General features: G+C 51.3%; 11 protein-coding genes across 11 annotated transcripts; 6 read left to right on the top strand and 5 right to left on the bottom strand.

The window, feature by feature from the left end:
* Positions 1 to 160: 160 nt before the first annotated feature.
* On the bottom strand, positions 161 to 5998 carry SEPMUDRAFT_124135 (uncharacterized protein). The gene is made up of 5 exons (XM_016901887.1): positions 2045 to 5998; positions 1070 to 1990; positions 595 to 868; positions 393 to 492; positions 161 to 318 (listed from the first exon to the last, which is right to left on the bottom strand). Exons 1-2 carry the CDS (start codon positions 5894 to 5896, stop codon positions 1637 to 1639), a joined length of 4206 nt encoding a protein of 1401 aa, XP_016764120.1. The 5' UTR covers positions 5897 to 5998; the 3' UTR covers positions 161 to 318; positions 393 to 492; positions 595 to 868; positions 1070 to 1636.
* Positions 196 to 1337, top strand: SEPMUDRAFT_38762 (LamB/YcsF; the record flags this gene model as incomplete). Its single annotated transcript, XM_016908718.1, has 4 exons — positions 196 to 318; positions 393 to 492; positions 595 to 868; positions 1070 to 1337. 4 exons carry the CDS (start codon positions 196 to 198, stop codon positions 1335 to 1337), a joined length of 765 nt encoding a protein of 254 aa, XP_016764121.1.
* A 462-nt stretch (positions 5999 to 6460) lies between the features above and the next one.
* SEPMUDRAFT_147703 (ER lumen protein retaining receptor) lies at positions 6461 to 7886 on the bottom strand. The gene is made up of 6 exons (XM_016904472.1): positions 7755 to 7886; positions 7637 to 7695; positions 7510 to 7576; positions 7245 to 7453; positions 6930 to 7183; positions 6461 to 6867 (listed from the first exon to the last, which is right to left on the bottom strand). Exons 1-6 carry the CDS (start codon positions 7774 to 7776, stop codon positions 6831 to 6833), a joined length of 648 nt encoding a protein of 215 aa, XP_016764122.1. The 5' UTR covers positions 7777 to 7886; the 3' UTR covers positions 6461 to 6830.
* A 1629-nt stretch (positions 7887 to 9515) lies between these two features.
* SEPMUDRAFT_147704 (RNA-binding domain-containing protein) lies at positions 9516 to 12751 on the top strand. Its single transcript, XM_016904473.1, has 3 exons — positions 9516 to 10183; positions 10235 to 11708; positions 11780 to 12751. The coding sequence occupies exons 1-2, from the start codon at positions 9697 to 9699 to the stop codon at positions 10792 to 10794; spliced, it is 1047 nt and encodes a 348-aa protein (XP_016764123.1). The 5' UTR covers positions 9516 to 9696; the 3' UTR covers positions 10795 to 11708; positions 11780 to 12751.
* On the top strand, positions 11671 to 12485 carry SEPMUDRAFT_139641 (Triosephosphate isomerase; the record flags this gene model as incomplete). Its single annotated transcript, XM_016902911.1, has 2 exons — positions 11671 to 11708; positions 11780 to 12485. 2 exons carry the CDS (start codon positions 11671 to 11673, stop codon positions 12483 to 12485), a joined length of 744 nt encoding a protein of 247 aa, XP_016764124.1.
* A 555-nt stretch (positions 12752 to 13306) lies between the features above and the next one.
* On the bottom strand, positions 13307 to 15900 carry SEPMUDRAFT_147709 (uncharacterized protein). Its single transcript, XM_016904474.1, has 5 exons — positions 14940 to 15900; positions 14224 to 14844; positions 13867 to 14166; positions 13535 to 13788; positions 13307 to 13473 (listed from the first exon to the last, which is right to left on the bottom strand). Exon 1 carries the CDS (start codon positions 15843 to 15845, stop codon positions 15156 to 15158), a length of 690 nt encoding a protein of 229 aa, XP_016764125.1. The 5' UTR covers positions 15846 to 15900; the 3' UTR covers positions 13307 to 13473; positions 13535 to 13788; positions 13867 to 14166; positions 14224 to 14844; positions 14940 to 15155.
* SEPMUDRAFT_124141 (uncharacterized protein) lies at positions 13337 to 14093 on the bottom strand. Its single transcript, XM_016901888.1, has 3 exons — positions 13867 to 14093; positions 13535 to 13788; positions 13337 to 13473 (listed from the first exon to the last, which is right to left on the bottom strand). Exons 1-2 carry the CDS (start codon positions 13916 to 13918, stop codon positions 13574 to 13576), a joined length of 267 nt encoding a protein of 88 aa, XP_016764126.1. The 5' UTR covers positions 13919 to 14093; the 3' UTR covers positions 13337 to 13473; positions 13535 to 13573.
* A 1524-nt stretch (positions 15901 to 17424) lies between the features above and the next one.
* SEPMUDRAFT_154685 (glycoside hydrolase family 92 protein) lies at positions 17425 to 20061 on the top strand. The gene is made up of 2 exons (XM_016907576.1): positions 17425 to 18590; positions 18659 to 20061. The coding sequence occupies exons 1-2, from the start codon at positions 17509 to 17511 to the stop codon at positions 20013 to 20015; spliced, it is 2439 nt and encodes an 812-aa protein (XP_016764127.1). The 5' UTR covers positions 17425 to 17508; the 3' UTR covers positions 20016 to 20061.
* A 612-nt stretch (positions 20062 to 20673) lies between these two features.
* Positions 20674 to 21191, top strand: SEPMUDRAFT_106183 (ribonuclease III; the record flags this gene model as incomplete). The annotated part of the gene is made up of 2 exons (XM_016900619.1): positions 20674 to 20881; positions 20944 to 21191. 2 exons carry the CDS (start codon positions 20674 to 20676, stop codon positions 21189 to 21191), a joined length of 456 nt encoding a protein of 151 aa, XP_016764128.1.
* Positions 21192 to 21991: 800 nt separating this feature from the next.
* SEPMUDRAFT_37075 (porphobilinogen deaminase) lies at positions 21992 to 23295 on the bottom strand (the record flags this gene model as incomplete). The annotated part of the gene is made up of 3 exons (XM_016908661.1): positions 21992 to 22769; positions 22858 to 22885; positions 22986 to 23295. 3 exons carry the CDS (start codon positions 23293 to 23295, stop codon positions 21992 to 21994), a joined length of 1116 nt encoding a protein of 371 aa, XP_016764129.1.
* A 1869-nt stretch (positions 23296 to 25164) lies between these two features.
* On the top strand, positions 25165 to 26543 carry SEPMUDRAFT_61466 (S-adenosyl-L-methionine-dependent methyltransferase; the record flags this gene model as incomplete). Its single annotated transcript, XM_016909563.1, has 2 exons — positions 25165 to 25333; positions 25415 to 26543. The coding sequence occupies exons 1-2, from the start codon at positions 25296 to 25298 to the stop codon at positions 26541 to 26543; spliced, it is 1167 nt and encodes a 388-aa protein (XP_016764130.1). The 5' UTR covers positions 25165 to 25295.
* Positions 26544 to 26786: the final 243 nt, after the last annotated feature.

Here is a 26786-nt window from a genome sequence, read left to right on the forward strand (position 1 = left end):
TCCATACCAGAAACCAGGCACGGCCAAGTATAATTCCGCTTCTCACGCCTATCACTTTCACAATACGAGTCCGGTAGTACTACGTCCTTTCTCACTTCCATTCTTACCTGGTACCTTCAGTCAACCAGCGGTAGTTCTAGTAGTCTCACTCCTCCTCATCCACTATTCTCTTACAAGCCAGAGCATCGCCACACCATGGCCCCCATCCAGAAGAAAGTGCACATCAACGTCGATCTCGGTGAAGGCTACGGCAACTTCAAAGCCGGGCCAGACGACGAGTTGATCCCTCTCATCGACCATGCCAACATCGCATGCGGTGTAAGTGATGACAATCATTCAAACCTCTCACCACACACGAACGGGCTCATGATTAGTATCACCAACCGCAATAGTTCCACGCCGGCGATCCGCTCATCATGCAAGAGACCGTCCTGAAATGCAAACAACACAACATCCTCATAGGCGCCCATCCCGGCCTTCCAGACATTCAAGGTATGTAGACGCACCACATTTCCTCCCTCCTCCAAGCATAAGCAGCAAACACAAAAGCCAATCATTTTAACACTCCCGGTTCACTCCCCACCTCCTTCACAGGTTTCGGTCGACGCGAAATCAAAATGTCCTCAGAAGAATTAACCGCAATAACACGCTACCAAATCGGCGCCTTACAAGCCTTCCTCTCCGCCTTTGACCTCTCCCTCAATCACGTCAAACCCCACGGTATCCTCTACGGCATGATGTATCGCGACCGAGAGATTTGTCGCGCCGTCTACGCAGGCGTGCCTCCGGGGACAAGAGTGTTTGGATTAGCGGGGACGTTTCATGAAGAAGTGGCGAAAGAGATGGGGTTGCCGTTTACGGCGGAGTTGTGAGTTCTATCTACTCTTTCTCTTTCTCTTTGTCTTTCTCTTTGTCTTTCTCTTTTTGTGTACATGTACCTTTTTTGCATGAGTAGAGAGTCTCTTCATGGGGGCAAAGTCTTTGCTCTTGTGTTTGTCATAAAAGAAAAGGAAAAAAAGGAAAAAGAAAAAAAGACTTTCTGACTGATATGAATCACGACAACGTACAGGTATGGCGATGTCAAGTATTCTGCAGATGGGAGATTAGTGATTGATCGGAAGAAGAAGCCTTGGACTGCCGAAGAAGTGCACAAACATGTCTCGAGTCAAGTGGAAAACAGCTCGGTGACGGCGGTGACGGGAGAGGAAGTCGAGCTCCCCATTGGGCAACATGATGTCTCCTTGTGCTGCCACAGTGATAGTCCCGGAGCACTGGAGATTGTGCAAGCTGCGAGAGAGATTGTCGATGCTTTTAATAACAAGATGAATTATCTATAAACCGCTATTGTGACAGCCTTCGAATTACTTTTATGATACAATTTGCCGGCTCAGTATGGGCCAGACTGTACAGTTTGTTCCGAATCGCTTGATATAGTAGTACACAAGTCGTGGTCACGTAGACTGCTTCCGTGGCTGCATGTTTTCTGCTCCACCACGAACGCCATTTGCTGGGGCATCCCCAGCCATTGAGTTGGCAGAGCCGTTGCAAAGTTTGAAGAGACCTCTGTGAGCCTTGTGAGCCGAATGTTGCACATTCAGACCATTAAGCCCAAGCCTTTTCTAGATGCAACCGCCAGTCACTGTGCGACGCGGCGGATCTCCTGAACCTGCTTGCTAAGGTTGCTAATGGTTCTCAGAGTAGGATCGCTAGGAGAAGCCTCTGAGATGGCCATGTACGCGCCTGAGAGACGCTGCTGGAGGACATCCATGATCTTTGGGGCCACGTCCAAAATGTCTTCGTTGCGAATGTCAATTTGCTGAAGCACGCGATACAACCAGTCCAAACGTTCCACCACGTACGACTCGAAGCTGGAAGTGATAGCAGCAGAGACGGTGAGGGCAACGAGAGGCGACAATCGAGATAGATAGGTCGGGTTCACACGCACGAAGAGCTTGTCGAAGATCTCGGCTTGTCGGTCAGATGAGATCCACTAGAGGATTGTGTTAGTGAATGTGTCAAGTCGAGCGAGTTATGCTAGGTTTACCTGAATGGTGGCTTCTTCATACTTGCCATCCACCAGTAGCTGTGTCATATTATTGATCTCAAAATCTTCAGGCTCAGGTGGAGCCTGTTGGTCGGCCGGAGGGGAGGACGCAGCAGATCTCGTGTGGTCCCCACGGCCAGAGCGTGCTTCACGCTGCAACTTCATGATTTGCTCCTGGAACGCCGTCTGGCTGGCAGCCATGCCTTGAAGGGTGGCAGAGAGGCTGCGGACAATACCAGATAGTTCCTCAATTTTGAGGCTGTCCTGTTGCCGCTGCGCCTCGGAAGAGTTGCGGTGCTGATTGAATTTGCTCTCCAGGTCCCCGATCATCTTCTGCGCTGCTTTGGTCGTCATATCTGGTAGCTGCTTTTGTAGCATTGCAGAAACCTGCTGCTGGACTCGCTGGGCGACTTGTGTAGCGGTCAAGTCAGAGATGGCCTTGTGAACCTCCTTGTCTTGGAGTGCTTGCTGGAGAGTGCTTGACAGGTTGGCCTTCATTGCAGCAGCCACGCTGGCATTGAGCTGTGGCGGAAGGGATTCGGCGATCTTGCGGTCAACAACCTTGCTGGTCACTTCTGTCAGAGTGGGGATCACATCCTTCTCGATGCGGGTGGCGATGATGCTGCTGAGGCTGCGATCGACGTTCTCGGTGAGCGTCGATGACACCAGGCGAAGCAGGGCGTCCTGCTTAGCACCAGCAGCGGCGTCATGCACACGTTTGTCGGACTCGATGCGCTGATACAGAGAGTCGAATTGCTTCGTCAACACACTCTGATAGTCGCCAGCTTCAGCAATCGGCGCATTCGCCTGCGTGGAGGCGTGTGAAGCATTCGCTACGGCAGCCTCTCTCGCCTTCGGGGAGACGATGACACTGCGTGGAACCTCTTCGCTGGATTTGCTGCCAGCTGGCGATTTGGCACGCAGCGCGGCGTGGCTGTACGAGTCGGCCGTGATCAGTGGCGGGTTGACAGGAATTTGCGGCAACGGCTTGCTAGGTGGCTCGGGCGAGTTCATCCGTGGTGGGTTTGCATGAGAACGAGGCGTTGGGGATGGCATATTTTCCCGCTTGACAGCCTCTGGCGCCGGCGCGGCCTTCGGTGCTTCAGTCCTGCTGGAGATTGTAGACCTCGTAGACTGCTTGTTAGCAGTAGCGTCGCGCTCGGAGCGTCCTGTCGGAGAATGAGCCTGCTTTGGTAAGTTGAGCTCTCGCATCTCAATGACGCCCTCCTTGAGTGCATCTTTAGGGTTGACCATCTTGTTGTGCAGATCCCAGCCTAGATCGGCGCGCTTCACGCTGATACCAACAGAACCCTTAGAGTGCATGATGTACAACTCAAATAAGGTCTCATCCGCCGTGCCGGCCTCACTGGCGTTGTCGACTGGCGTTCGCAGCATATCCAGGCTTCTGAGCTGTCCCACCTTGGCAAAAGAGAACTCCCTAAGTCCACTCATAATAGCAGTACTCTCCGGCTTGGGCAGAACTGGGTCATTGTTCGCGATCATGCTGATGTAGCGAGCCTGATCCATGATAGGAATGTTGTACTTTGGCGCGCTGAGGTGCAGGAAGTATATGCTGTTGCGGGTTGGATGGCCGATGGCGACGATACCAGTCTTGGGGTGATACGTCAAGCTACAGATGCCGTCACTGTCCTTCTCGTGAGGCAAGCGGATCTCCTGCACAGCTTTTCCGAGGCCGAGGTCCCAAAGCTGTAAGATGTGGTTCTGCTTGAAGCCGACAATCATGTACCGAAGTGCTGAACCACGGCTGACCGGCTTCTCTTTGTCGAGGAACATGATTGACGACACTGATGGCTTCTCATCGGGCTTGCTGCCAGAAGTGATAGCAGTGTTCTGCCATATTGGCTCACGTAGTTCGATGGGGTCATGCGTCTGAGACCCGAAACTTCTCTTCTCTGCCTGGGAGGTGAGGTCACGAATGTCCCAGAATTTGAAACGCCCGACCTTATCAAGGCTGACTATGACTGTATCGTCCTCTGAGAAACAGAAGTCTTTGCCGGCCTTTCCAGTGTTGATTCTCAGGCCCTGCTCTGCAAAGTACTTCTCGCTATCCACTCGGTGCGTGGCAGCGTCGGTATATGTGCGATTCTTCACAACTCGTGGCGCGATGAGCAATATGTGTTTACCACGTGCAATGGCGAAGTAGTCGGTATGACGGGAGCTCATCTTGGCACGTGTCTTGACTGGTGATCCACTGGTATTCTCTTCGGGCGTTGCCACGGCTGGAAGCACAAAGCCACGAGCCTCAATATCGTCGTCCGCAAAAGAGTCTCCTCGTGACTTGACTAGCGACGTCCAGAAGACGGAGCCATTCACACCAGTTCCGAGCACGGTCTCCACATCGTTGCCCGACTCGCTCGACAAGCAAAGCTGAACATTGAAAATGCGCTCACCGCTCGACCGGAAAACTTGCTTATGATCGCCAGAGTCTTGTCGAATGATGCGGAAGCCACCATTGTCCTTCTTTGTGGCGACCTGTGCGTAGACAATGTGTGTCTGACTGGCGGTGACGAGAGAGCGATCGATCTGGTCGAATTCCTTCTTGAGTTGTGCAATGACCATGAAGTTCTCTTGTCTTATCGGCCGGGCATGCTTGGGACTGCGAACCTGGATCGACACAAAGGGCTTCATAGGAAAGTTGTGCACCTCCACCTTGTACTCCGCTTTGCCATCGTCCTCGGCGCTCTCCCAGTTCGACTCCACATCTTCGTTGTTGGCAGTCTCTTTCTTCATCCGCTCATCGCTGCTGACCAATGGCTCTCGGCTGTCAGCAGCCTTGAGCGCGTGTGCAACCTGTCGCTCCACCTTTTCTCCCACATTCTCGAGCTTCTTAGACACGCTCTTGATCTCGGCGGATGATGTATCACTATCAACCTTCCTGCTCTTTGATGCTGGCTGAGAAGCGTCACCGTTCTGCGTGGATGAAGAACTGCGATTGTGTTTCAGGATCTCAATCTTCCTCGGAGCGGCAGTCTGTTCCGTTGGCTGCGGGGTGCGAGATCTGTTCAGCGGTGACGAGGTGTGCAATTGGTCAAAAGGGTTGACGTAGCTGAACATGGAGGCCTTGTTGGTAGGAGGGGCCTCGAATGCGGTGGTGCTCGCGGCTGGGCTGCCAAACTGGCGTGCTGGGGTGGACTCCCGTGCTGATTGCGTCGAGCCAACGGAGGCTTGTCCAAACTGTTTCGCTAGATCATCAACGTCTGCTTGAGGATTGGGTGTCCTGCCATTCCGCGATTCTGGTAGGGCGATCGGCGTAGCTGAGGGTGTCTGTGCTTTGGATCCCTTCAGCAAGCCGAGCAAAAAGTCTTGCGGGTTGCCGCTGGATTTCGATCTCAGCTCCTCAGCGTTGTGTGCTGATAGGTTGCGTTGGCTCACGGCGTTGCCAGAAGAGGAGCGCTGTAGGTTAACCATGACGTCCGCAGCAGACAATGGTCGACCTTCAGGGCGTGGAAGCACGCCTTCCCGATGTGGCGCGACGGGGATGTGAACTGAAGCGTGGCGATTCGCCGTGACATTCGTAAGGCCCGCCATTGCGCCCGTCTCAGATTGCTGTTGCGGCTGCGGGCTTGACCCGCCGTTGAACTTGAGCAGGTTCAGCAGGTTATTTGTGCGATTGTCAGATCCAGCTGCTGGGCCGGCGTTTGGTGCTGGATTGGCGGAACCAAAGACGTTCGACGCGTGCTGAGAATTGAGAGTGTGCGGCGGCAGCGAAATGAAGGGCGATGACGCTGCTGGCTGCTCGTATGATGGCGGTGCAGCTGGCGCTGGCGATGGCGCTGGTTGTTCGTGGCTCTGTTGCTTGAGGCGAGAAAACAACTCGCTGAGGTCGGCCATTTTTTCGAGAGTTGGCGCAGGCGCGCGCTGCTGCTGATATTAAGGCGTTCTCAGGACGGTGTATGATTCGAAGTTCGCTGCAAAGGAGTGGAGTGGCTCGCGGTTTGCCTGCAGTTTGATGGTGTCTTTGGGTGTGTTCGAGAGGTAGCGAGTCAAGCACAAAGTTGGAGTGAGGCCTAGCTGAGTTTGGCTCCTTACACACACAAGCACGATGACGACGTGGTGTTTTTCACGGGCACGTAAATCGATTCAGGCAGCCTTGCGATTCGTTCTTGATGCCATTGATGCCCGTCACACATTCACGCACGATTCATTAGTGGTCTTGCAGAGTCACATATACAGGCACAGTCCACGAACGGGTGTTCTCGAAGACGGAATGAGCTCATACACTTGACCCCTGCCAATTCAATGGCTTGGCCGACGAGCTACAGGTACCTTATGGTACATGTACCTGTATCTTTTTGAGAACGAACTCTGAGGATCAAGAAGCTCAAGAGGTTCAACAGGCTCAACAGGCTCAAGACGCAAGTGAGACTGAGCAGATGCGCATTATTGAGTAAGGTAGTCTCGCTGCTATACAACGAGTCTGGGGGTATCAACTTTTTATCAATCAATACATGTAGCACCCAATCCTCCCCCTCGTCACTCTTGCTCACATCTGTGCACTCCATACACTTGTGATGCAACATGTTCTCTGACCTCTGACCTCTAGCGTCGAGCCATGCCCGTAAGAAGCACTCCACAACTCTGTCCACAAGCTTGTTGCGGAGATCATTCAAGTCGTTCGAGTACTTTCCGCCGGGACAACGAATTTCGATTATTTTGCGCCACCCATGCTCTTTCTGCTCGGCTTCTACTTGATCGGTTCAACAATCATATCGAAAAGGGTTCGAGCGGGGAGAGGCTGATCGAATCTCTTCACGGTCCGCGTGTTCTACACAGGTAGATTGAATCTTTTGCCTTGTAGGATCCTGCGTGTTGTGTTAGCCATGTGCAAGACAAGCCAAGAAGCCAGATGCGTGACGATACATACTTTGTGTAGTAGATCCAGAAGAAGTCCGAGTAGAGCACTGTCTGGATGACGCCCGCGATCACAGGGATAGGATCCCAGTAGTGGTTTTCTGCGAAGAATCGCCAAATCCAATTTGGGATGTACAACGCCCGGTAGGCACCCAATGCGAACAGGTAATGGGTCGTGATTGTTTCCGCTTCACCTGTTCTTTGCAGCATGAAAAGCTGTGGCAGAATCGCAACAGATTCGAGCCAGATCGAGAATGCCCATAGTATCTGAGGATCCATGTCAGCTCCGCTGCCCATCTCTTCTACTCTTGGTCCGCGTATTCCGTACCTCAGTAAACGCATATTTGTATGGAAACAGTATGCCCATTACCGCAGCTCCTCCAATCAAATATTCGACCTTAAATGTATCCTGATTTGGGTCGTGTGTTGGCTTGTAGTCGTTGAGCATAAGGTATATCGTGTAGCCCTGCGCGCCGATGAAGATGATTTTGAAGGTCGTGTTCCAGAGGCTGTGCGTCGGGTCCGTCCATAGTAGGTCTGTGAGCTCTGATCAGTTTCGTCTGGCGGATGGCAAGCTGTATACGCTGACGGACCAAGATATCTCGTGATGTAGACCATCAGGTAGAGGAATTGCGATTTGAAGGATATGCCGGATGCACTCTGTAAACAGCCATTTAGCGATCACATCCGCACGACAGTGGTAGAATTGCAGCCGCATACGCTTGATGATTTCATCTTTGCAAGCAATATGAAGATGGAGGCCAGATGCGACAAGTCGCCTATGTGTTCAATCAGCAGCATATCCGCGACTTCCACCACGCACGTCTCGCGTCCTTACCAAAGATACGGAAGATGTTCATGGTGCTTGGTCTGTGGCCGAAGCCAGTGTCGTCTCGTGTGATGTTAGTTCTGGATCCAATGGCAGTCACTTTCAGCGCGTTCGAAGGGACGGTTTGATAGAGGCAGCCCCTTGCAGCGCAGTGTTTGGGAAAGTTGTCCAAAAGTTGTCCTGGAGCCAGTCAGCCACGGGCAGCTCTCAACGACAAGACCAAGGACGACCCTTCATCGAAACCTCCGCCTACGCCTACTGCGCCTAGCTCCACACTTGCCCCTGCACACGTTCACGCAGGCCGCGTCGTCATCCTGGTTTCGCCTTCTCGACTTCAACTTCATTACCTTAGCTGTACCTGAACAGGTATAACAAATAATGCACAAAGCTACACGAAAAAAATAGGTACCTCATGAGCGAGCCTCAGAATTAATTCTTCCTGGAAAGAAAGTCTCGACGCGTCTCGACGCGTTCAAATGCTTGGTTAAGAAATCCAACGTGCATGATGATTGATGAATATCTTAAGGTATCTGAACAACACGAAGCCGCCAGCTACATATAAGGTATCGCGAGAAGACCATCAACACAATCGGCATCATTTTCACAGGCAGAATTCGTACGAATCCGGAAATTTCGAGAAAGAAGGTCATCTGCAATATCTGCGCTCTTCCGAGTTGGCTCAATTTGCTCATCAATCAGCATTCCAAGACGATGACCTCTTCATTCATTGCCCCTCCTTCGTCGAGCACATAAAGTCTCAGGTCTACATCGACGCAATCTCCAGAACAAGTTGCCCTGCTCGAACATCAGCTTCGCGGCATCAGCTTCCCGAAAATGTCTGAATGACGCCCGAGCCTCAAGAGGTCTGCATTTGGCACACATGTCGAAATATTGCAGCCTCGAAAAGACACTGTCCCCGAATGGGCTTTCCCCTCACTCCTAGACTATCTGGCTCAGAATCCCTTCAAAGGATCAATGACTGCCAGCTCCTCGCAAATTCTAGTAGAAAGCGAGCTAGCTGATCTTATCATCACAACATTCCTATGAACTGCCGGCGGAGTCGTGCGATTGGACGTAGCTACATGTACTTGTCAAACTGGCGGAAAGGCGAGAACCAGCGAGGCTCCAGGAAAATGAAGATTGCGGCCGGGCACTGTCTCTACTTCCAAATGGTTGGTAGTTCCATTGGTCGCAGAAACGCACGACGTTTCAAGGCATACTGTGACAAGCTTGTATGTTGTGAGATGTGCAGTTCTATAATGGAAGTACCATGTACTCTTGAGTAGGCATATCAGATGCCTGATAGCACAATATCAATATAGATGATGATCCCGTGCGGAGCCCAGACTGGGCTCATAAGGTATATATGCCCATGGCAAAAGAGCTTGCACCGGGAGCAAACCTACCAGGTAGGTAGGTGCCTGAGGTATATCAATAATGAACAGAAACACGGTCGGTTTCCACGACAGCTGGATTAGCCCATCACAAATCCTTGTTTCAACATCGAATGAAATGCTCGATACATCAAAACGTAGCAACAAAAACCAGTGCCAGTATCTAAGTATTGCTCAGTACCTGTAGTGGCCAGGTCATGTTCGCGAATTGGGAACACTCGGAAAAGCTGCGATGGTAAAGTTAAGATGGAATCTCTTGGCAGGAACTCGAGCCTCCAGCTCCTCCTTTCTTCATCGCGTGTCTGCCTGGCAACAAACATCATCCCCTCGCGCATTGCCAGCGCAACAAACATCATCCTCTCGCGCATTGCCAGCGCGCAACTTGCACCATCTAATCATCTCTAGCGCGACTCTATGCTGACTTGTGGAGTGGCCTCAGCACGAGCATCAAAGTCACCATTCACGCGCGCAGGACGACAACGACTCTGGAGAGCGCAAAGACGACAACTTCTACCAACGCGCCGGCTTCATAGCCTTTGCACTTATCAAAACCAATCATGACAGACCGACTCCCACATAACCTGCTGGCGCTGTTCCAGCCGCGCCCGCCTCTCCGATTTATGCCACCTGCCGATTTTGCGCCTGGAGACCGCAGAACACATCGCATTGACGGCGTCGCCCAGTTCGTCCCTGCGCTCAAACAGAAAGTAGAAGAAGCCAAGACTGAGACCATCACCGAGTGTGGTCTGCAGAAGCGCGACCGCATGATGATAGAGAAACAAGCGAAACAAAAATGGCTGCTCGAGGAAGGCCACAAGGAGATGTACAAGCCTGGCGAGGATGAGAACATCCGTGGCGATGCATTCAAGACACTATTTGTCGGCAGACTCCCCTATGATTGTACCACCAAGGACCTTGAGAAGGAGTTTGGACGCTTTGGACCCATTGAGAGAGTGCGAATTGTTACGGATCGCAGCGAAAAAGCGAAGGGCAAGCCTCGAGGATACGCTTTCATTTTATTTGAGCGCGAGAAGGATATGAAGGGTACGTGAGCAGTCAGCTATTGCCTTGGTCCATCTGCTAACTTTCTACCAGCTGCCTACAAAGAGTGTGAGCGACTCCAGATCCGCGGCCGTATGGTTCTAGTTGATGTCGAACGAGGCCGGACTGTCACTGGCTGGCGCCCACGCCGATTCGGCGGTGGACTTGGTGGCCGGCACTATACGCGAGCTCCTCCACGAGCTGCACCGGGCTTTGGCGGTCCACCTCCAGGTCCTGGTTTCCGTGGCGGAGGTTTCCGAGGCGGCTTTGGCGATCGCGGCGGTCGAGGAGGTGGATTCCGAGGCGGTCGCGGAGGCGGCGGTGGCGGCTTCCGAGGAGGTGGAGGGTACGGCGGTGTGGGATATGGAGGACCAGACGGCGCTCCATCCGGACCACGTCAAGGAGGAGGATTCGGAGGAGGCCGAGACGACCGTGGCCCACCAAGAGGCGGCGGCGGACGAGACAATGCAAACTTCGAGCCTCTCCCACCAAGAGGAGGCGACGACCGCCGAGGAGGTGGAGGCTACCGTGATCGAGACCGAGACTTCAGCAGTGGCTCAAAGAGGCCATTCGAGGGGGGCTACGATGACTCACGACAAAGACGACGCTACTAATGGTAGCATGGAGCGTGGTAAGATTCTTCCCACTAACCACTCCACACCCAAGGGTAAGTATACTGATCGGTGCAGCTCATGGCAGCCACTCACTTTGCAGGTTGCCTCAAGCTGCACTCGGTGGGATGTGCTTTACACACCCTGCACATCACTTCGATCCCATAGCGGCCAGCTCAGTTCAGAAGTCCATTTTAACGGTGAGTCGGATTACCTCCTCAAGGGTAAGGTACCGGCTCGCGCGCAAACGACAATACTGTATGATACACCGACGGAACCACAGCAAAACGCGCGATGGGCGGACAGGATTTCGGGAGGCTCCGTTTTCCTTTTACTTGTGTTACTGCTACTTCTTTGTTGCTGTTGGGTGTTGTATCCATTATGAGGCACAGACAAGTGTGGCATTGCCAGGCTTTCGCAAGCAGATCGGCATGTACCTATGTAATAGTAGCCTCCACTCAGGTAGGTCATTAAGAATCGTATGGCCACGAGCATGACCATGACCATGACCATGACCATTGTGTGTTCAGATCAAGATCAGATACCCAGCACACCTTACCCCCAGTCCCGTCAAGAATGAGTAGATATGACCTCAGTTGATGGTATCAAGGCGAAGCCGATATTTTCCGAAGCTGTACCTTTGTAGGAGTGCAGTGAGCTGAGTGAGGCGGGACTTCGGCGTCCACTCAATTGACGTTTACCGCGGGGCTTCAACCCTCCGACAAGTGCCCCTCATCACACCAGCGGCGCTTTTTCTGGACTTGCTTTTCTCCTCGACAACAAACACAACCACAACCACCAGATTGATCAAGCAAAGCACACTGACTGCTTTTCACCAGACCAACCAACTCATCAAATCCCACACAATCCACCGCAATCATGGCACGCCAATTCTTCGTCGGCGGCAACTTCAAAATGTAAGTCACCATCCATCCATCCACCTCCACAGTCCTCGTGTTGTGTGACCTAAACAACTCTTATCGAACAGGAACGGCTCCGTCAACACAATCAAAGACATTGTCTCCCACCTCAATGCTGCCAAAGTCGACCCAGCCACCGAAGTAGTCATCGCTCCACCAGCCCTCTACCTCCTCCTCACCCGCGAGCACCTTCGTCCCGGAATCGAAGTGGCCGCCCAAAATGTCTTTGACAAGCCCAACGGAGCCTTTACGGGAGAAATCTCCGTCGAACAACTCAAAGACAGCAACATCACCTGGACCATCCTCGGACATTCGGAACGCAGAGTCATTCTCCAAGAGACGAACCAATTCGTGGGAAGCAAGACCAAAGTCGCACTCGACGGAGGACTGGGCGTCATTCTCTGCTGTGGAGAGACGTTGGAGCAAAGAGAAAGCAACAAGACCATGGATGTGGTATTGGCTCAACTCAAAGCCGTATCCGACACGGTCAAAGATTGGAGCAAAGTGGTTGTCGCCTACGAGCCCGTCTGGGCGATTGGAACGGGTAAAGTTGCAACGACGGAGCAGGCTCAAGAGGTGCACAAGGGAATTCGGGAGTGGATTGCAAAGGAGTTGGGAGCCGAGGCGGCAGAGAAGACGAGAATCATCTACGGTGGAAGTGTGAGTGACAAGAATTGCAAGGAGTTGGCTAAGCAGGCGGATATTGATGGTTTCTTGGTCGGTGGTGCGAGCTTGAAGCCCGCTTTTGTGGATATTATCAATGCGAAGCAGTAGATGGATACGTTGCTGCTTGGCTTTGAACTGTCTTGATCTGATAAAATCCGCCAAAGGAGGAGGAGGAGTAAGAGCATGAGAAGAACGTCTTTTCTCACCTCTCGTCTTCTTCTACAATTGGATCAAGAGATGCGCAAAAAAAGAACGAAAATCCCTACATAGTCAGTAAACGACCGAAGAGTTGGTTGGTTCAATTTATCATGTACATAGAATCGTGGTGGTCATGCTACCCAAGGTACCTGTATGATATCCGCGATTCCACCCGATTCCGACTCCAGAATTTCCCATCTTCTCCATCCAGATGCTGTCACAATACCTACATTACCTAGACACTCCATCGTTACTGGCTGGACAGACCCGTGTCCTAGGTATATCTGTGTTTTTATCACTAGTAGGTCGGAAGTCGAACACAGGGACACGGGAAAACAGTACCTCCTTACACGTACCTTACATGTATGTACCTTACCTTACCTAATCTACGACCAGCAGCAGTTTCGTCACGAGAACGGCATGAATGCCACATCGAGCTAGAGCTGGAAAAACAATTGTGCTGGTTGCTGGTTGAGAGATCTCGATGATGAAGGAGGAACCTGGACCAGACTTTGAGAACGGCAAAGCTCTCCACCTACCTCCGTACTCCACGGACTTGCTCGGCTTTTTCTGAGATCGATTCACCTTGGCTGCATACTAAGTACCTATGGTCACGAGAAGGCGTTGTTTTTTCAATATTGAGTGTGCTTGGGTTTCTCAAACGCTACAGTGAGCGAAATCGTGCAAGGATGCATCATAGAAGGTGAGAAAGGACAAGGGTATGTACTGGAAGTTTGACAGTTTCAAAAAATGTTGTTTTTGCTGGCTATATCTCTCTCATGTTACTCAAAGTAAACTCATGATCGATCCTCCTCTCTCTCAGCGCGAGGATGACAACTCATAGCAAGTCATGTATGCTAGGTGTGCAAGCTCAGCATGCGGAATTGAAAATGCAGCCCTGCAGGACATTAGAAACAGATGCGCAGTAATCGTGGCGACGACGGCATGTGTAGACTCACGTATCTCATCCCATCATAGGTTTCGAAGGAACGAAGCATCTAGATGGAGTGCTTGTTGGCAGAAGCGGCACCCTCGTGCTTGGTCTGGTCAAGCTTGTCGCTGATAGCGCCAGTGGCTCCGCTGACACGGTCACCAATGCTGGAGTTTGGTGTGTTGCCCTTGGCCTGCTCCTTGTTGGCCTCCTTCGATGCCTCAGCGGTCTTGCCCTGGACGGTCTCGGCAACGTAGTTGGCGGCGTTGGAGACAGAGTTGGCTGTAGGAGAAGAGAAGAGAGTCAGTGAGGGGCACTACGAGGGGTTGACAGCAGTGTCGGCGGGGGAAGAGAACATACCGATCTGGCCGACGATGCCCTCGTTTGGTGCGTTGGCGTTTGGTGCAGACATGTTGATGGAGGTGCTGTGGTTGGTGGTTGGTGGTTTGAGGGTTGAGATGTGAGTTGTGGAGGGTAAGATGGTGTTGTTTGTGGGAGAGGAGAGGCAGTGGAATGGAATTGTGGTGGGCTTTATGAGAGGGCCAGAATGACGCAACCGCGAGGGACGATCGGGAGTGGCACAAAATGGCGATGTGGGCAAGTGGGCAGGTGGTGCTGTTGCGCTCCTCGCCGGACCAGAAACAGCGTTGGCGCCACAGACTGGGAAAAGTTAGAACGAACCACGTCTTGTTTTGCACAAAGCTAGCATCTACGAACCAATCCAATCTGCTCCTGAATAGCCACCCCAACCGGCCTCTCGACGCGAACACTCCCGCTCCGCCTGTCATTGGCTTCTTTGTGCTCGTACCTCTGACCTCCTGGCATCTTCCAGTACCTGCGGCCTGCAGGCTGTGCTTGGTGGTGGTCATCAGGTAACCTGCAGACCTTCAGGCCCACCGAGACTCACCAGCTCATCTCCCGTACATGTGGCGGTTGTGTCATAGCACCCAGTATAAACAACGGAACGGCTGCTGCTGCTGCCCGTCGTTGACATGTGACTGTTCACATGTGATTGCCACTGGTGCCTGTAAATGCGGTATCTCCATTCGGGCAAGAGAGAGGGACCACCTACGTCCTCTGTGGAGGTTGTGTAGCAGACGCGATGGTATGGGGGAGGTAGCATGTCCCTACCGTACCTTTCCCTACCTTCTACGTCGAACTTGTTCCACTTCGACACCTCTAGAGCGCGAGCATCAAGCCATTGGACGGCACTTTCCATCGGTTGCTATAGCATCTCGATCCATATACCTTGCTGGCCTTGATTGTCAGTGTGGCTATGAATGCTACCACCCGGACGGTGTCGATGCATGTCCTTCGACGAGATCGTACGTAGCGTCTCTGTAAGATAGGATCAGCTACGCTGCTCTCAGCACGTTTGGTCAGGAAGTTGAACCTCATGGAAGACGGAGGGCCAACATGGCGACATTACCTACTCGAGCCTTGTACGTCTGAAGTCGAGCTTGAACTAGGATCCTCCTTGGCGGATAAACAGACGCGAAGAGGCGCCGGCTCTGTGTACTTGGAACGTAGTACACCCAAGTTACTGCCTCAGTCCTCTGGTGCTCTTCGCCTCGTCCGAAACAGACGAGAGGCCACTGGAACGACTGACTGACTGACTGCCCCAGATAGAAGCAGCGATCGGCAGCTATTCACTTCTCCTCCTTCTGCTGGGGATGTCGCATCATACACAAATGCTTCAACGGGTCTGGGTAGCCATATTTCGTCGCATCCCAGGGCAATTCATCAACTACTTCAAATCCCCACTTCTTGTACAGTCCAACTCCCTGGGGCGAGCCCTCCAGATACGCTGGTAGACCCAATTCATCCGCCTTCTTACACCCCCACTCCATAGACAACGCTCCGACTCCTTTGCGGGCCTGGTCTGGTCGCGTCGCAAGCACATATAACAGCACATATGGCTTCCCTCCAAAATGCTTCCTCCTATATTCTTGCACCACGCCATGAAAATCCTGCACCACAGCCAAATTCACCCCAGGTGGATCACCCAACTCCGCCGTATCCCTCTCACTCTCCTCTTTTTCCCTGTGAAAATCCTCCTCTGTCCGCTCCTCGTTATATATTCTCCAATTGCTCACTCCAATCACTTGTTGCAAAGGATCGTCATCGGGTAAATCTGTGTCGACGACTTTGTAAATCTGTATGCGACCGGGATATCTCTCTGCTGCTCGCTTCATGGTCGCAAGGCTAACCGCGGAGTCTTGGGCGCTGATACCGTGGGGGAACATGACGGACATGATTCCTGGACGGAAAGCTGCTTTGCAGATCTCGTAGTAGATGTGCCATTCGGAGGGTGGCATAGGGAGGAGTTTGCGCGGCATGGCTGAGAGGAGTGGAAGAGAGGGAGGGGAGGATAATTCTATTATTTTGTTGCTGTGTGAATTATCTCTTAAGCAATCTTTGTCGGCTGAACTTTGAACCAGAACTAGATGTACATGTATGTACTTCGCGCCTTGCAGACTCACTGACGCAGTCATGACTCTGTCTGTACTGTAGGATTGCGCCGGCTGGAGTCTGGCGCTACGGTGGTATGATTTGTTGCTCCCTCTCTCTTTCTTTCTTTCTCTCTCTGTCTCTCCCTCTCTCCCGCGTTCCATCTAGCTCACCTTGAGGAATCATCATGCTGCCACCATCTTCGAGCTCTCAGCCCCATACATGTACCTGGCCTGGTATGGTCGTACAGCAGATTTCCTACCGCATGACGTGCATGTATATATTTCGTCGACGTTCGCCCGTGTGAAGGATGATGATCGGCATTACCGAACAAGAGCCTGGCACGGGCCAGCTTCGATTTCGCCCTCTCTGTAAAGAACACTGAAGCTCGAGCTGATCATATGCCTAAGCATAGGTGGTATATTCTAATGCTACCTTGTACCCTTTGGCAATCCATATGTCAATAGCAGACGCAAGCGATGTTGTAGGATCCCCAACGCGAATCGGCCAGCGGGTATCGAGACACAGATGGACGAGGAGCCTACTCTCTACCACAAGATCCGCAGGATGGCAGAACGAAATATAGCGGGTGATACCATTTGAAAGAAAGCCTAAGGTATTCCTGACTACAAATTCAGAACTGGAGTCACAGTGGAATTCCTTGCGAACCTTTGCAGGCGGAAGTCTCTCTCGAAACCTTTGCGATCTATGCAGCCGAGAGCGAAGATGGAGTATAGCGGTAACAACTAATTTCTTCGAGCCTGAGGATTCGTTATTCCATCTCACTGAAAGAAAGGTCGGAAATAAATCCGTTCCGGGTTCTCCCTGGCCTTTGCGGATACCCCACACTCGACTACATGTATGTATATATTAATATTATGGACCTGGGATTCTCGTTTCCACGGACGAATAGACTGGACTGGAAAAGCTCGTTACCGAGAAAAGAGCCTCCATCCTAGATAGATGAGATTACTGCTCTCTCTGGGGTTTGCTGCGGTCTAGAATTCTCGAAGCGGGCCTAGAAACTGGGTCAGTAGCGAATGGAGAGAAGAAGCAAACGGAAGAGTCGCCCAAGACTCCGGTAACATGCTTTCTCATAGTGCCCATACACTCACTCTACTACATCTCTAGGTGGCCTGGGGCAGAGACCGGGTATAGCGGCGACGATGACTTGACATACTGAGCCTGGGGTGCACGATACTGCTCCCAGCGTATGGCTCACTCTTTGCCAACCACAGGACATGATGCACAAATGGCGACGCTCCAAAGTCAATGGAGGGCGAAGGCCAACGTTAATCTACAAACCTAGTGACCGGAGCATGGAAGACTGCGGTTGCGACCGCGAACATGCATCACCTGCAGGCATGTACACTCCAAGCACCGCAACAGTTGGTGCATTTCCCCTCATCTAAAATATTGTACTAGCCGCTACTGCGATGAATGAAATGTTACGTTGCAGCGCATGTGACACTGCAGCAGCTGGTGTGATGGTCCTCCGACGACCAGGCCCATTCGACGTGTCACTTCGATCTCGTTCGAACTGCTAATGCAATGATAGCAAGCATGGCAGGCATACAGTTTTGGATGCTATTGCTCTTTCGCCACGCATGGGCTCAACACGACTATGCTCAGTACGTCAATCCATTCATCGGAGGCGAAGGCCCTACGCCTGGCCTGGCAGCTGGTGGAGGGGATATATTCGTCGGCGGAGCTATGCCATTTGGTATGGCAAAAGTCGGGATCGATACGTACGAACTGAACCTGACGACCCAAACGATCAATGGCGGTTGGACTTCGCAAGGTTTAGTGACCGGAGTCAGCATGATGCACGAGAGTGGAACAGGCGGCGCTCCGAAGTACGGTATCATCTCACAGATGCCGTTGACGACTCTGGATGCACCGGTCAATATTCTCGACAACACCACCTACTGGCAGCAACGGACTGTTGTCAACGACACGGCAAGTGTGGGCTACTACTCCACGCAGCTGGAGAATGGAGTCACACTTGAATTGGCAGGCGCCCGGCATAGTGGAATCATCTCTTACGACTTTCCAGCTGGCGAAAAATACATTCTTGTGGATCTGTCGCACTTCTTGCCCGATACGGGTGGCTCCATTACTGCACAGTACTATGCAGGAGGTTCAATCACGATACAGAACGGTGGCAAGCAGTATGTGGGCTGGGGATCGTACGGTGGTGGTTTCAGCAACAGTGCTCCAGCAACTACTTACTTTTGTGGCGAATTCGAGCAGCCTCCGGAGGAGGCACACACGTTTCGTGGCCGGAATACTGCACCTGTGCAGCGCCAACATGTTCTGTCAGATGAGCCAATTCCACATCCAACGTTTAGGGGTCGCGACACAGAGGAGAGCGGTCCTTTGAGTGACCGTGTAGGGGCAGTCTTTGTGTGGCCGAGGGGAGGTGCATGCACCGTCAAGTCTCGCATTGGAATATCTTTTATATCTACTGAAAAAGCATGCTTCAACATGAATGAAGAAATCGCTTCCTGGGACTTGAATGTTACCGTCGCCGCAGCGGTGGAGGAGTGGAATCGAGATGTTTTCAGCAAGATCCAAGTGCCGGTCGACGATGCGCAGAATCGGACTGATCTGATTCTACTCTACTCGCACATGTAAGCATCAATTTTCTGATTGCACATTGCAACTCTAAGCTGACCACTTCTTTGTTTTCTTTCCCCAGGTACTTCACACATCTGATGCCGTCCGACCGTCGTGGAGAGAATCCATTGTCGGATGCAGAAGATGCCTGGGACGACTACTACTGCGCTTGGGACATCTTCCGGTGCACCACGTCGTTGTACCATATTCTGCAACCGGAGTATTACCAAAGCATGATTCGTGGGCTCATCGATATCTGGAAGTATGACGGGTATATGCCGGATGGACGAAGTGGAAACTACAATGGTCTGGTGCAAGGTGGTAGCGATGCCGACAACATCCTAGCTGATGCCTACGTCAAGAATCTGCCCAATATCAACTGGACCGAGGGCTACCAAGCCATGGTGAAAGATGCGGAAGTCGTGCCATACAACGCGTTCTCGTATGTCGACCAGAGCGCGGGTATTCAACAGGGTCGTGGTGCCCTGAAGGATTGGCTCGAGCTCGGATACGTCTCGCTCGATCGCAGTACGCGTTGCATTTCGAGGACCGTCGAATATGCGCTCAACGACTTCAGCCTGTTCCAGGTCGCCAAAGGAGTGGCACCACAAGACGTAGAGAAGTATCTCAACCGAAGCGCGAACTGGCAGTCGATCTGGGCCCACGACCACACACACAAGAGCTTCACCGGCTTTCTCGCGCCTCGACTGAGCAATGGCGAATTCAATCTCACCGACTACAATCCCGCACAATGTGGTAGATGCAATTGGAACGCAATCACCTACGAAGCCACCCCCTTCGAATACGCCTTCACCATCCCACACGACATGCAAACGCTCATCGAATTCATGGGCGGTGCAACCGAATTCGAGCGTCGACTCGACTACATCTTCCTCCCCAACACATCGGAGCAGAACCTCGGAGACAACGGCGCCGGCATCAACACGCTCATGAACATTGGCAACGAACCCGACTTTGCCACGCCTTACGAGTACAACTACATCAACAAACAAGCCAAAAGCGTGCAAAAATCACGCATGCTGAGCAACCAATTCTTCAAAAACGCCCTCTACGGCGTCCCCGGAAACTCGGACGCCGGCGCGCTGAATTCCTGGATGATTTGGCAAATGATGGGCATGTACCCCGTCGTCACCCAACCCATTTATCTCCTCTCCAGCCCGTGGTTCCACGATATGAATGTCACGGTGAATGGGAATGCGACGTTGCGCATCACGGCGAATGGCTTGGATAATCAGAAAAGCTATTATGTGCGCAGTGTGGAAATTAATGGGAAGTTGTGGGACAGGAATTGGTTCGAGCATGATGAGGTGATGGTCACGGGCGGGAGGATTCATTTCGAAATGGGTGGTGAAATGGTGTTTTGGGAGACGGGGGATGTTCCGCCTAGTCCGGGACATTATATGAAGCCGCGGCCGTGAGGCTATAGGTAGTTGTGGTAGGGATGATGATGATGTGGTATAGGATAAAGTAGGATGTTTGTGTGTTATATCATCATCTGTGCTTACCCATTCCACTCAATGTTCCACAGGCTATTGAACTACAGCAGTCAGGTATGATAATAATCCCCACAAAGATCCTTCAAGACAGCTAACGCGAATGGTTGGTTGACTGGTCTGCGATGGGTGACGATACAGACAGAATCTTTGCCCGCTCCGCCTCCCTCCCTCCCTCCCTCACAGTCTCATCACAACTCACCCAATCTCTCACTCTCCAGTACATTTCCCTTAAAATTTCCCATCATGTCAGATCTTCCAATATTCACCCCCATTCGCGAATCCCCTCCTTTAAACAGCCACAGAAATCCTCCACCTATTCCAACCCGCCAATCGAAGCAAATCACGCTGTATGGAGCGAAAGAGGCATAACTCGGCTCCAGCCACTGCAGCCAGCCACTGCAGCCGGGTAATTCCTGCCGGCTATAGCTACAGGAGGCCGGGGAGGCTGGGGAGGAGCAATCAGTCAGCTGCATCAGTATAAGAACATCTCTTTTCTCACTTTCTCTTTCTTTCCTACATCCACCAACTTCTCCATCATTACTTTCATCAGTATACAGTCCCAAAGAAAACCCCCCTCAAGATGGCCACTGCAGCGCAAATTCAGCTGGCGAAAGTCTTCATTACAAACCGTTTCGGCTACTCCATTCAGGATCTTGGATTAGTTGCAGAGGCTATGGATACGACTGGCTTTTACCGAGCCGGATCCAACAAGCGTCTGGCAATCGTTGGGGATGCCGCTCTCAAGATTGCTATCGCAGCAGCCTGGTATCCTACTGGCGCACCACGAGGTATACAGAAGCTACGCTACGCCACATAGGCAAATTTGGACGATTTTCTCACGTATACTTAGGCGAATACTCGGTTTACTCGTCGCACGTCAGCAATATCAACTTGGCTACGGTTGCGCGACTTATTGAACTTGGCCAGCATTTGATCCTCAATCCCGGACACTTTGGTGCTGTGAGTTCAAACACTCTCGCCACCGGTCTGGAGGCTTTCTTTGGTGCCATCTACCAAGACTGTGGAGGCGACATCTCGATTGTCAGTGCCGCAATGACCGCCGTTGGCATCAAACTCCCTGGAACCGATGACAACTAGGTAAAGTGACGGCCCCCCTCAATAAGCTAACGTCCATCCCCCCCCCACTAGGTGCTCCGTTGTCTAGCTCGACATTCTTGTTGATAGACACCGATGAACCCAAGTTCGCCGATGAGAGGGATCCGGAGGTACCTCATGCCGGGCAACGAGTTCATCATCTCGCGATGGAGTCTGAAGAGAACTTCTCTTCGGTGCAACGCAAGATGGAGGACATGTTGTCTTGCATGAGGGACCCCCGGGCGCCCTCACATGGGCGAACTCGGGTGCATCGATGTAGTTTGAACTGGTGTTCGATAGGTAAGGGAGCAAATTTTGCCATCTCAGCACACTACTTGTGCTGTTTTGGAGCTCCCTACTGACTCATAAGGAGATAGTGCGTTACGACCACGATTCAAATACAGCAGCAGGGGTATTCAGGAAGAACTGGTTATATAAGACCTTTGGACCTTTCTTTAACTCCAAACTACCAAATAGGCAATGAGAATAGTTCGAACACCCCAGCTTTAATGTTTTTTTTTTCAATTCGCTACGGGAGTCCTCCTCTATTGAACAACCGGAGGCCTTGTCAAGCTCTCTTTGCTGCCCTGTATCGCTCCAATATTGGACTCTGGTAAGAATTCTGCGCTCGGGATCTAGCACGGGGACTACTGCGCTTCGCAGCTGCGAGTGCCTTTCTCCATCTCCATCTCCATCTCTATCTCCGTCTCCTTGTCCTTTGTTTTGTCAGAGTAGCCCATACGAGGTCATTCCATACCAACAACTCAACAACAGTCTCCATACAACAAAAATCAAAACCCCCCCTATCCAACCCTCCCAAGAATCCTATCTGCCCCCAACCCAATCAACCTCCTCGCAAGCTTCTCCCCCACCCCCTCCGCCTCCTCAACCGTGCCCACCACCTCACAAATCCTGTCCTCCACAATTTCCTTTTCCCTTTTCCTTTCCTCCTCATCATCACCATCAACAACACTCAAAACCTGCCCCCTCAACTCCAACATCCCCGTTTCTTCATCCCAACAACTTTCCACTGCAACAGGTGCACTACACCCCCCATTCAACTCTTTCAAAAAACTTCTTTCGGCACTACATGTTAGTAATGTCGGGAAGTGGTTTAATGGAGATAATAATTTGAGGATTCGTGGGTCGGAGTGGCGGATTTCGAGACCGAGGGCTCCTTGGCCTGGTGCGTGGAGGATTTTGTTTTCTTTGACGCTGTTGGTGCTGTTGGTGTTGGTAGTGGTGTTGTTTTGTGATGACAAGTATTCACTAATCCGTCCTTCTAAACCAATCCGTTTGAGACCTGCGGCTGCGAGGATTAGACAGTCGTAGTTTTGCTTGCTGCTTTTATCATCTCCTGCTGCAACATCATCGAGTTTCCGCAGTCGTGTCTGTAGATTTCCTCGAATTTCGACGCATTTTAAATGGGGGTAAAAATGGGCGATTTGCGCTTTTCGTCGAATGGAGGATGTGCCGATGATGGATCCGGGGGGGAGTTGGTGGAGAGAGTTATAGGGAGAGTGGAGTTTCATGACGAGGACGTCTCGGGGATCTTCGCGAAGGGGGATTGTGCTGAGGATGCTGGATTGGTAGTTTGATGAGTATGTGTGTTTTCTTTTTTTTTTCTTTTGGATCTTTTGGGAGGGAGATGGAGTGGGATTAACCTTACCATGATGAGGGGAGGGTGGTGGGCATATCTTTGGAGAGAGAGAGAGAGAGTCAGAGCCAATATACAAAACATCATACTCGTCAAAAAAGAAAAAAAAACACAAAAAAAAAATAAAAAAACAACTCTACCTTTCAAACAATGCACAACAACATCCACCTTCCCATCCACCAACAACCCCTCCAACTCCTCCGTCCAAATACTTTTCGAATTAAAATCCAAAAACGTCTTGACCTGATTCTCGTCGGCCATGGTACTAATCACTTGCATTTTGTACTGTGGTCCAGGAGAAACTGTCTCCAGTTGCGCGATTATCATTTCGGCTTGTGCAATTGCAAGTTGTGATTTTCGTGTGCCGATGTAGATGATTTCTTGATGACTGTCGTTGTTCGTTTGGAGGGTGTTGTTTGTTGGAGGAAGGGTGGGGTTTGGATTCGCCATGGTGGGTGGGGGGTTGGGATGGGAAGAAGAAGAGGTCTTTGCTTGATGAGAATGTGGATAATTGTGCGGACGAAAGGGCGGAGGATGTCGAGGTTGGATTTCTCATTAAGAAAGATGACGGGTAGAAAAAGAGAAAAAAAGAGTACGGAGTGCAATCCGTTGAAGAAAATGGCTGAGCCGTAGTATTGCCAGGAGAGTGGATGCCAACGAGTTTTTATAGCATGATTGTCTGTGGACTTGTAGATGCGAGTCTTAGTCTTCCTCACGCCGCATCGAAAGTGAGGTGATATAGAGCATGCTGCCCTGAGTTTCAAGTCTGCTCTCGTTATCTATTAGAATTAGTATTGCACCTCAGCTGGCAATGCTGATTCCCTCGTACATTGATTGTATTATTGTATTGTCACCACTCCTTCAGCACCACTACAGTCTAACGTGAAGCGAGTGATGTGATACATGTTAGTTAGAAATCGAAGAGCTGAAAAGGAGGGACGGAATGCCTTATAGTGTCTTATGGTTTCGCAGGGCGACGATTCCTTTATTATCATTCTATAGTCCGTATAATTAGTCAAATATGCTCGCAAGTATAGTACGGCTCGAACATGAATCTCGTACTTGAGCCGAACGTGTACAATGAGCATTGATATACGGCACCATGTCTTGTCAATAATTCAGGGGTTCAGCGTAAAAACATGCCTTGGGCTATACAGTAAGTACCGTACCTAGGTACCTACCTTCTTCTAGGTAGTTTTCCGAACAGGACGGCAGAAAATGGGAAATAAAGTGAGCGTAGGCGACCTCGCATGAGATTCTCGCTTACTTGTCCGGGGACGACGACGACGACGATAACAGTCCATGTTGGTTGGTGCCATTGGTGGGGTAGACGAATGGATACTCCCCCTACTAGTCTCGCAGCTCTCGCTAAAGTGAGAGACTGCAAGCAAGGGGGGAAAGGAACCAATATTCTGCGGCGATCTGCGCGAATGGAAATGTGAAATAGCGGATATTCGTCAGTATAGTCGCAGCAGCAGCAGCACCAGGACTGGAGACTGGTCAGAACCGACATATGAGAGGAAGAGACGACGTTGCGTCTAAGTTCCGCTATCAAATCTAATGCCCTAGGAGGTAGTTAGACGGTATATTGTTGATTAAGACACCACCCCCTTTAACCCCCTTCACCCTTTACCCTTTACCTCACCTGATACCTCACCTGAGCCTCACCAGGCTCACCTCACTTGTCTCTCGGAAAAAAAAAAAAGAATAAAAAAACCTGCAGCGGACCGCGGCATTCTCGTACGTCAGGCATATGGACCGTGCATCCGCGTGCCGTGCTCGTGCCCTTGGTTCTCGCGTGCAGACTGCATAAAAAACAAAACCTTCCCGACCTAAAATGCATACCAGCGACAATCATAGGTACATATACATGTACATCTGCACCACACCACACCAACAAGTAACCATACATAAACGAGACTAGGAGGTAGGTAATAATGCCTGCCTACCTACACGAAGCTTACGAACCGCGCTATGAGCTGGCAGGTGGATCTCCCGTCTCTCTCTTTTTTTTTTTCTTTTCGGTGCATGCCAATGCCCTTTACCCTGCGTATGCGTATGCGTATGCAGCAATGGGAACTGAAAGACGCCATTCAGTACCGCTTTGAGAAGTGGCGGGGATGGACGAAAGCTCACTTATGACCGGTTCAGGCTAGCTAGCCCCGGCCAGGACCAGGCTAGGCCAGGCCGCAGTGAAAGAGTGAGTGAGAGTGAGTAAGAGTGAGTGAGTGAATGGGTCGGTTTTCCGTGGTACTGTGACGGGCTCTCTCTCTCTATTCACCGCTAGAGCAGAGCAGTATGTGAGGTATATGTACATATCCAGGCGCCCTGCTGAGAGGACAAGAGTTGAACGAGCCCCGGCAGCAATTTTGACAGCGGTGATTTTCTTTTGTGTCTCGTATCACTGCAGCCAAATAACTATCCAACCAACTAACTAACACACTAACACTATGGCGGGTGACGAGGCTCTTGTGGATGTAGAACAGCTGTAAGACGAACCCGCGCACTGTATTCTGTCGAAAACTTTTGAGTATATCTTTATCACTGACTAATAGACAAAAAAATCCAGAAAACGCGACATTGACTCTCAAAACACCACATCAAATTACAATTGGAAATTCGAAAACGGTCGCCGCTATGCCTCGAGTGAACTCGGTCATTACTACATGCCCAACGACGAGCCCGAAATCCAACGACTCAACGAACAGCATTGGATTCTCACACAGGTAAAAGGCGGCTCATTACACTTTGCACCTCTCCCTCCAGCAACCGAAAAGGCCAGTCCCAAAATCCTCGACGTGGGATGTGGAAGTGGGATTTGGTGTGTAGAAATGGCAGAAGAATATCCTTCAGCCATGATAATCGGCATGGATATCAGTCCTATCCAACCCGTGCAAAAACCCGCAAACGTCGAATGGATTACCCTAGACATGGAATCCTCATCATCATCATCATCAGAAACACCCTGGCCCTTCCCCGAAAACTACTTCGACTTAATCCATCTAAGTCTCGTCCACGGCTGCATCTCCAACTGGCCCACCTTCACCTCCAAACTCACCCACCATCTCGCCCCAGGCGGCTGGCTCGAACATCAAGAATTCTCGCTGTGTAAACAATACATGCTCGACACCCACACCAACCTTCCCCTCCCCATGCCCCCCAACCCCTCCGACTTGCTCCCCTTTTTCCGCTGGAACAAACTCATGGAACAAGCCGGTCTCGCGCGCGGCAGACCTCTGCAATTAGGCCCTCAACTCACTTCTTTCCAACGCGCCGCGGGTCTAGAAAATATTCAAGAGAGAGTTTTCGCGCATAAATGGGGTACGTGGATGGAAGATGAGCGGGAACGGGCACTGGGGGCGAGGACGATGGTGAATACGATTTCGGGAATGGAGGGGTTTACGACGGTGTTGTTTACCAAGACGTTGGGGTGGAGTTTGGAGGATACGAGGGGGTTTATTAAAGAGATTAAGAGGGATATGAGAGATGATGGGATTCGGAAGGTGGTGGATTTGCATGTGGTTTGGGGACAGAAGAGGAAAGATGGGGGTGGGATTGAGAAGGTTTTGCCGAGGGGGAGGAATGGGGGGAATGGTTGGGGTGGTAAGGTGGAACAGTATGCTTCTCTTGGTACGGGTGTGGTACTTGGGGCGGTGGTGACTTCGTTGGTGTCGTGGTGGTTGATGCGGAGACGATGAATGGGAAGTTTATGATTTTCTTTCTTTTTTCTTCTTTTCAACGTCTGGATTTTTTTGACAATCCACTAGCCGATGCGTGCATGCAGATATCTACGATCAGATAGATTGCTTTTATTTGAATTACACCCCTTTTTTTTATCCTTCCACCGCATCTCGCTCGATACTACCTGCTACATGCACCTACGTCCCTACTACCTTACGCCAGTGCTTTCAACGTAACGCAACAGTCTCAGTAATGATAAG

The sequence above is a fragment of the Sphaerulina musiva genome, assembly GCF_000320565.1.
Source record: "Sphaerulina musiva SO2202 unplaced genomic scaffold SEPMUscaffold_2, whole genome shotgun sequence".
Lineage (NCBI taxonomy): Eukaryota > Fungi > Ascomycota > Dothideomycetes > Mycosphaerellales > Mycosphaerellaceae > Sphaerulina > Sphaerulina musiva.

What these genes read in the sequence shown, in the direction of transcription:
- SEPMUDRAFT_124141 (XM_016901888.1), bottom strand. Translation starts at nt 13,918, where the DNA reads ATGTCTGCACCAAACGCCAACGCACCAAACGAGGGCATCGTCGGCCAG. An exon ending in GGGCATCGTCGGCCAGATCG is followed by an intron (nt 13,789 to 13,866) that starts GTATGTTCTCTT and finishes CTTCTCCTACAG; the next exon opens with CCAACTCTGTCTCCAACGCC.
- SEPMUDRAFT_154685 (XM_016907576.1), top strand. Translation starts at nt 17,509, where the DNA reads ATGATAGCAAGCATGGCAGGCATACAGTTTTGGATGCTATTGCTCTTT. An exon ending in ATTCTACTCTACTCGCACAT is followed by an intron (nt 18,591 to 18,658) that starts GTAAGCATCAAT and finishes TTCTTTCCCCAG; the next exon opens with GTACTTCACACATCTGATGC.
- SEPMUDRAFT_147709 (XM_016904474.1), bottom strand. Translation starts at nt 15,845, where the DNA reads ATGCCGCGCAAACTCCTCCCTATGCCACCCTCCGAATGGCACATCTAC.
- SEPMUDRAFT_124135 (XM_016901887.1), bottom strand. Translation starts at nt 5,896, where the DNA reads ATGGCCGACCTCAGCGAGTTGTTTTCTCGCCTCAAGCAACAGAGCCAC. An exon ending in ATGAAGAAGCCACCATTCAG is followed by an intron (nt 1,991 to 2,044) that starts GTAAACCTAGCA and finishes ACAATCCTCTAG; the next exon opens with TGGATCTCATCTGACCGACA.
- SEPMUDRAFT_147703 (XM_016904472.1), bottom strand. Translation starts at nt 7,776, where the DNA reads ATGAACATCTTCCGTATCTTTG. An exon ending in CAAAGATGAAATCATCAAGC is followed by an intron (nt 7,577 to 7,636) that starts GTATGCGGCTGC and finishes GGCTGTTTACAG; the next exon opens with AGTGCATCCGGCATATCCTT. An exon ending in CTACATCACGAGATATCTTG is followed by an intron (nt 7,454 to 7,509) that starts GTCCGTCAGCGT and finishes CAGAGCTCACAG; the next exon opens with ACCTACTATGGACGGACCCG.
- SEPMUDRAFT_147704 (XM_016904473.1), top strand. Translation starts at nt 9,697, where the DNA reads ATGACAGACCGACTCCCACATAACCTGCTGGCGCTGTTCCAGCCGCGC. An exon ending in GCGCGAGAAGGATATGAAGG is followed by an intron (nt 10,184 to 10,234) that starts GTACGTGAGCAG and finishes ACTTTCTACCAG; the next exon opens with CTGCCTACAAAGAGTGTGAG.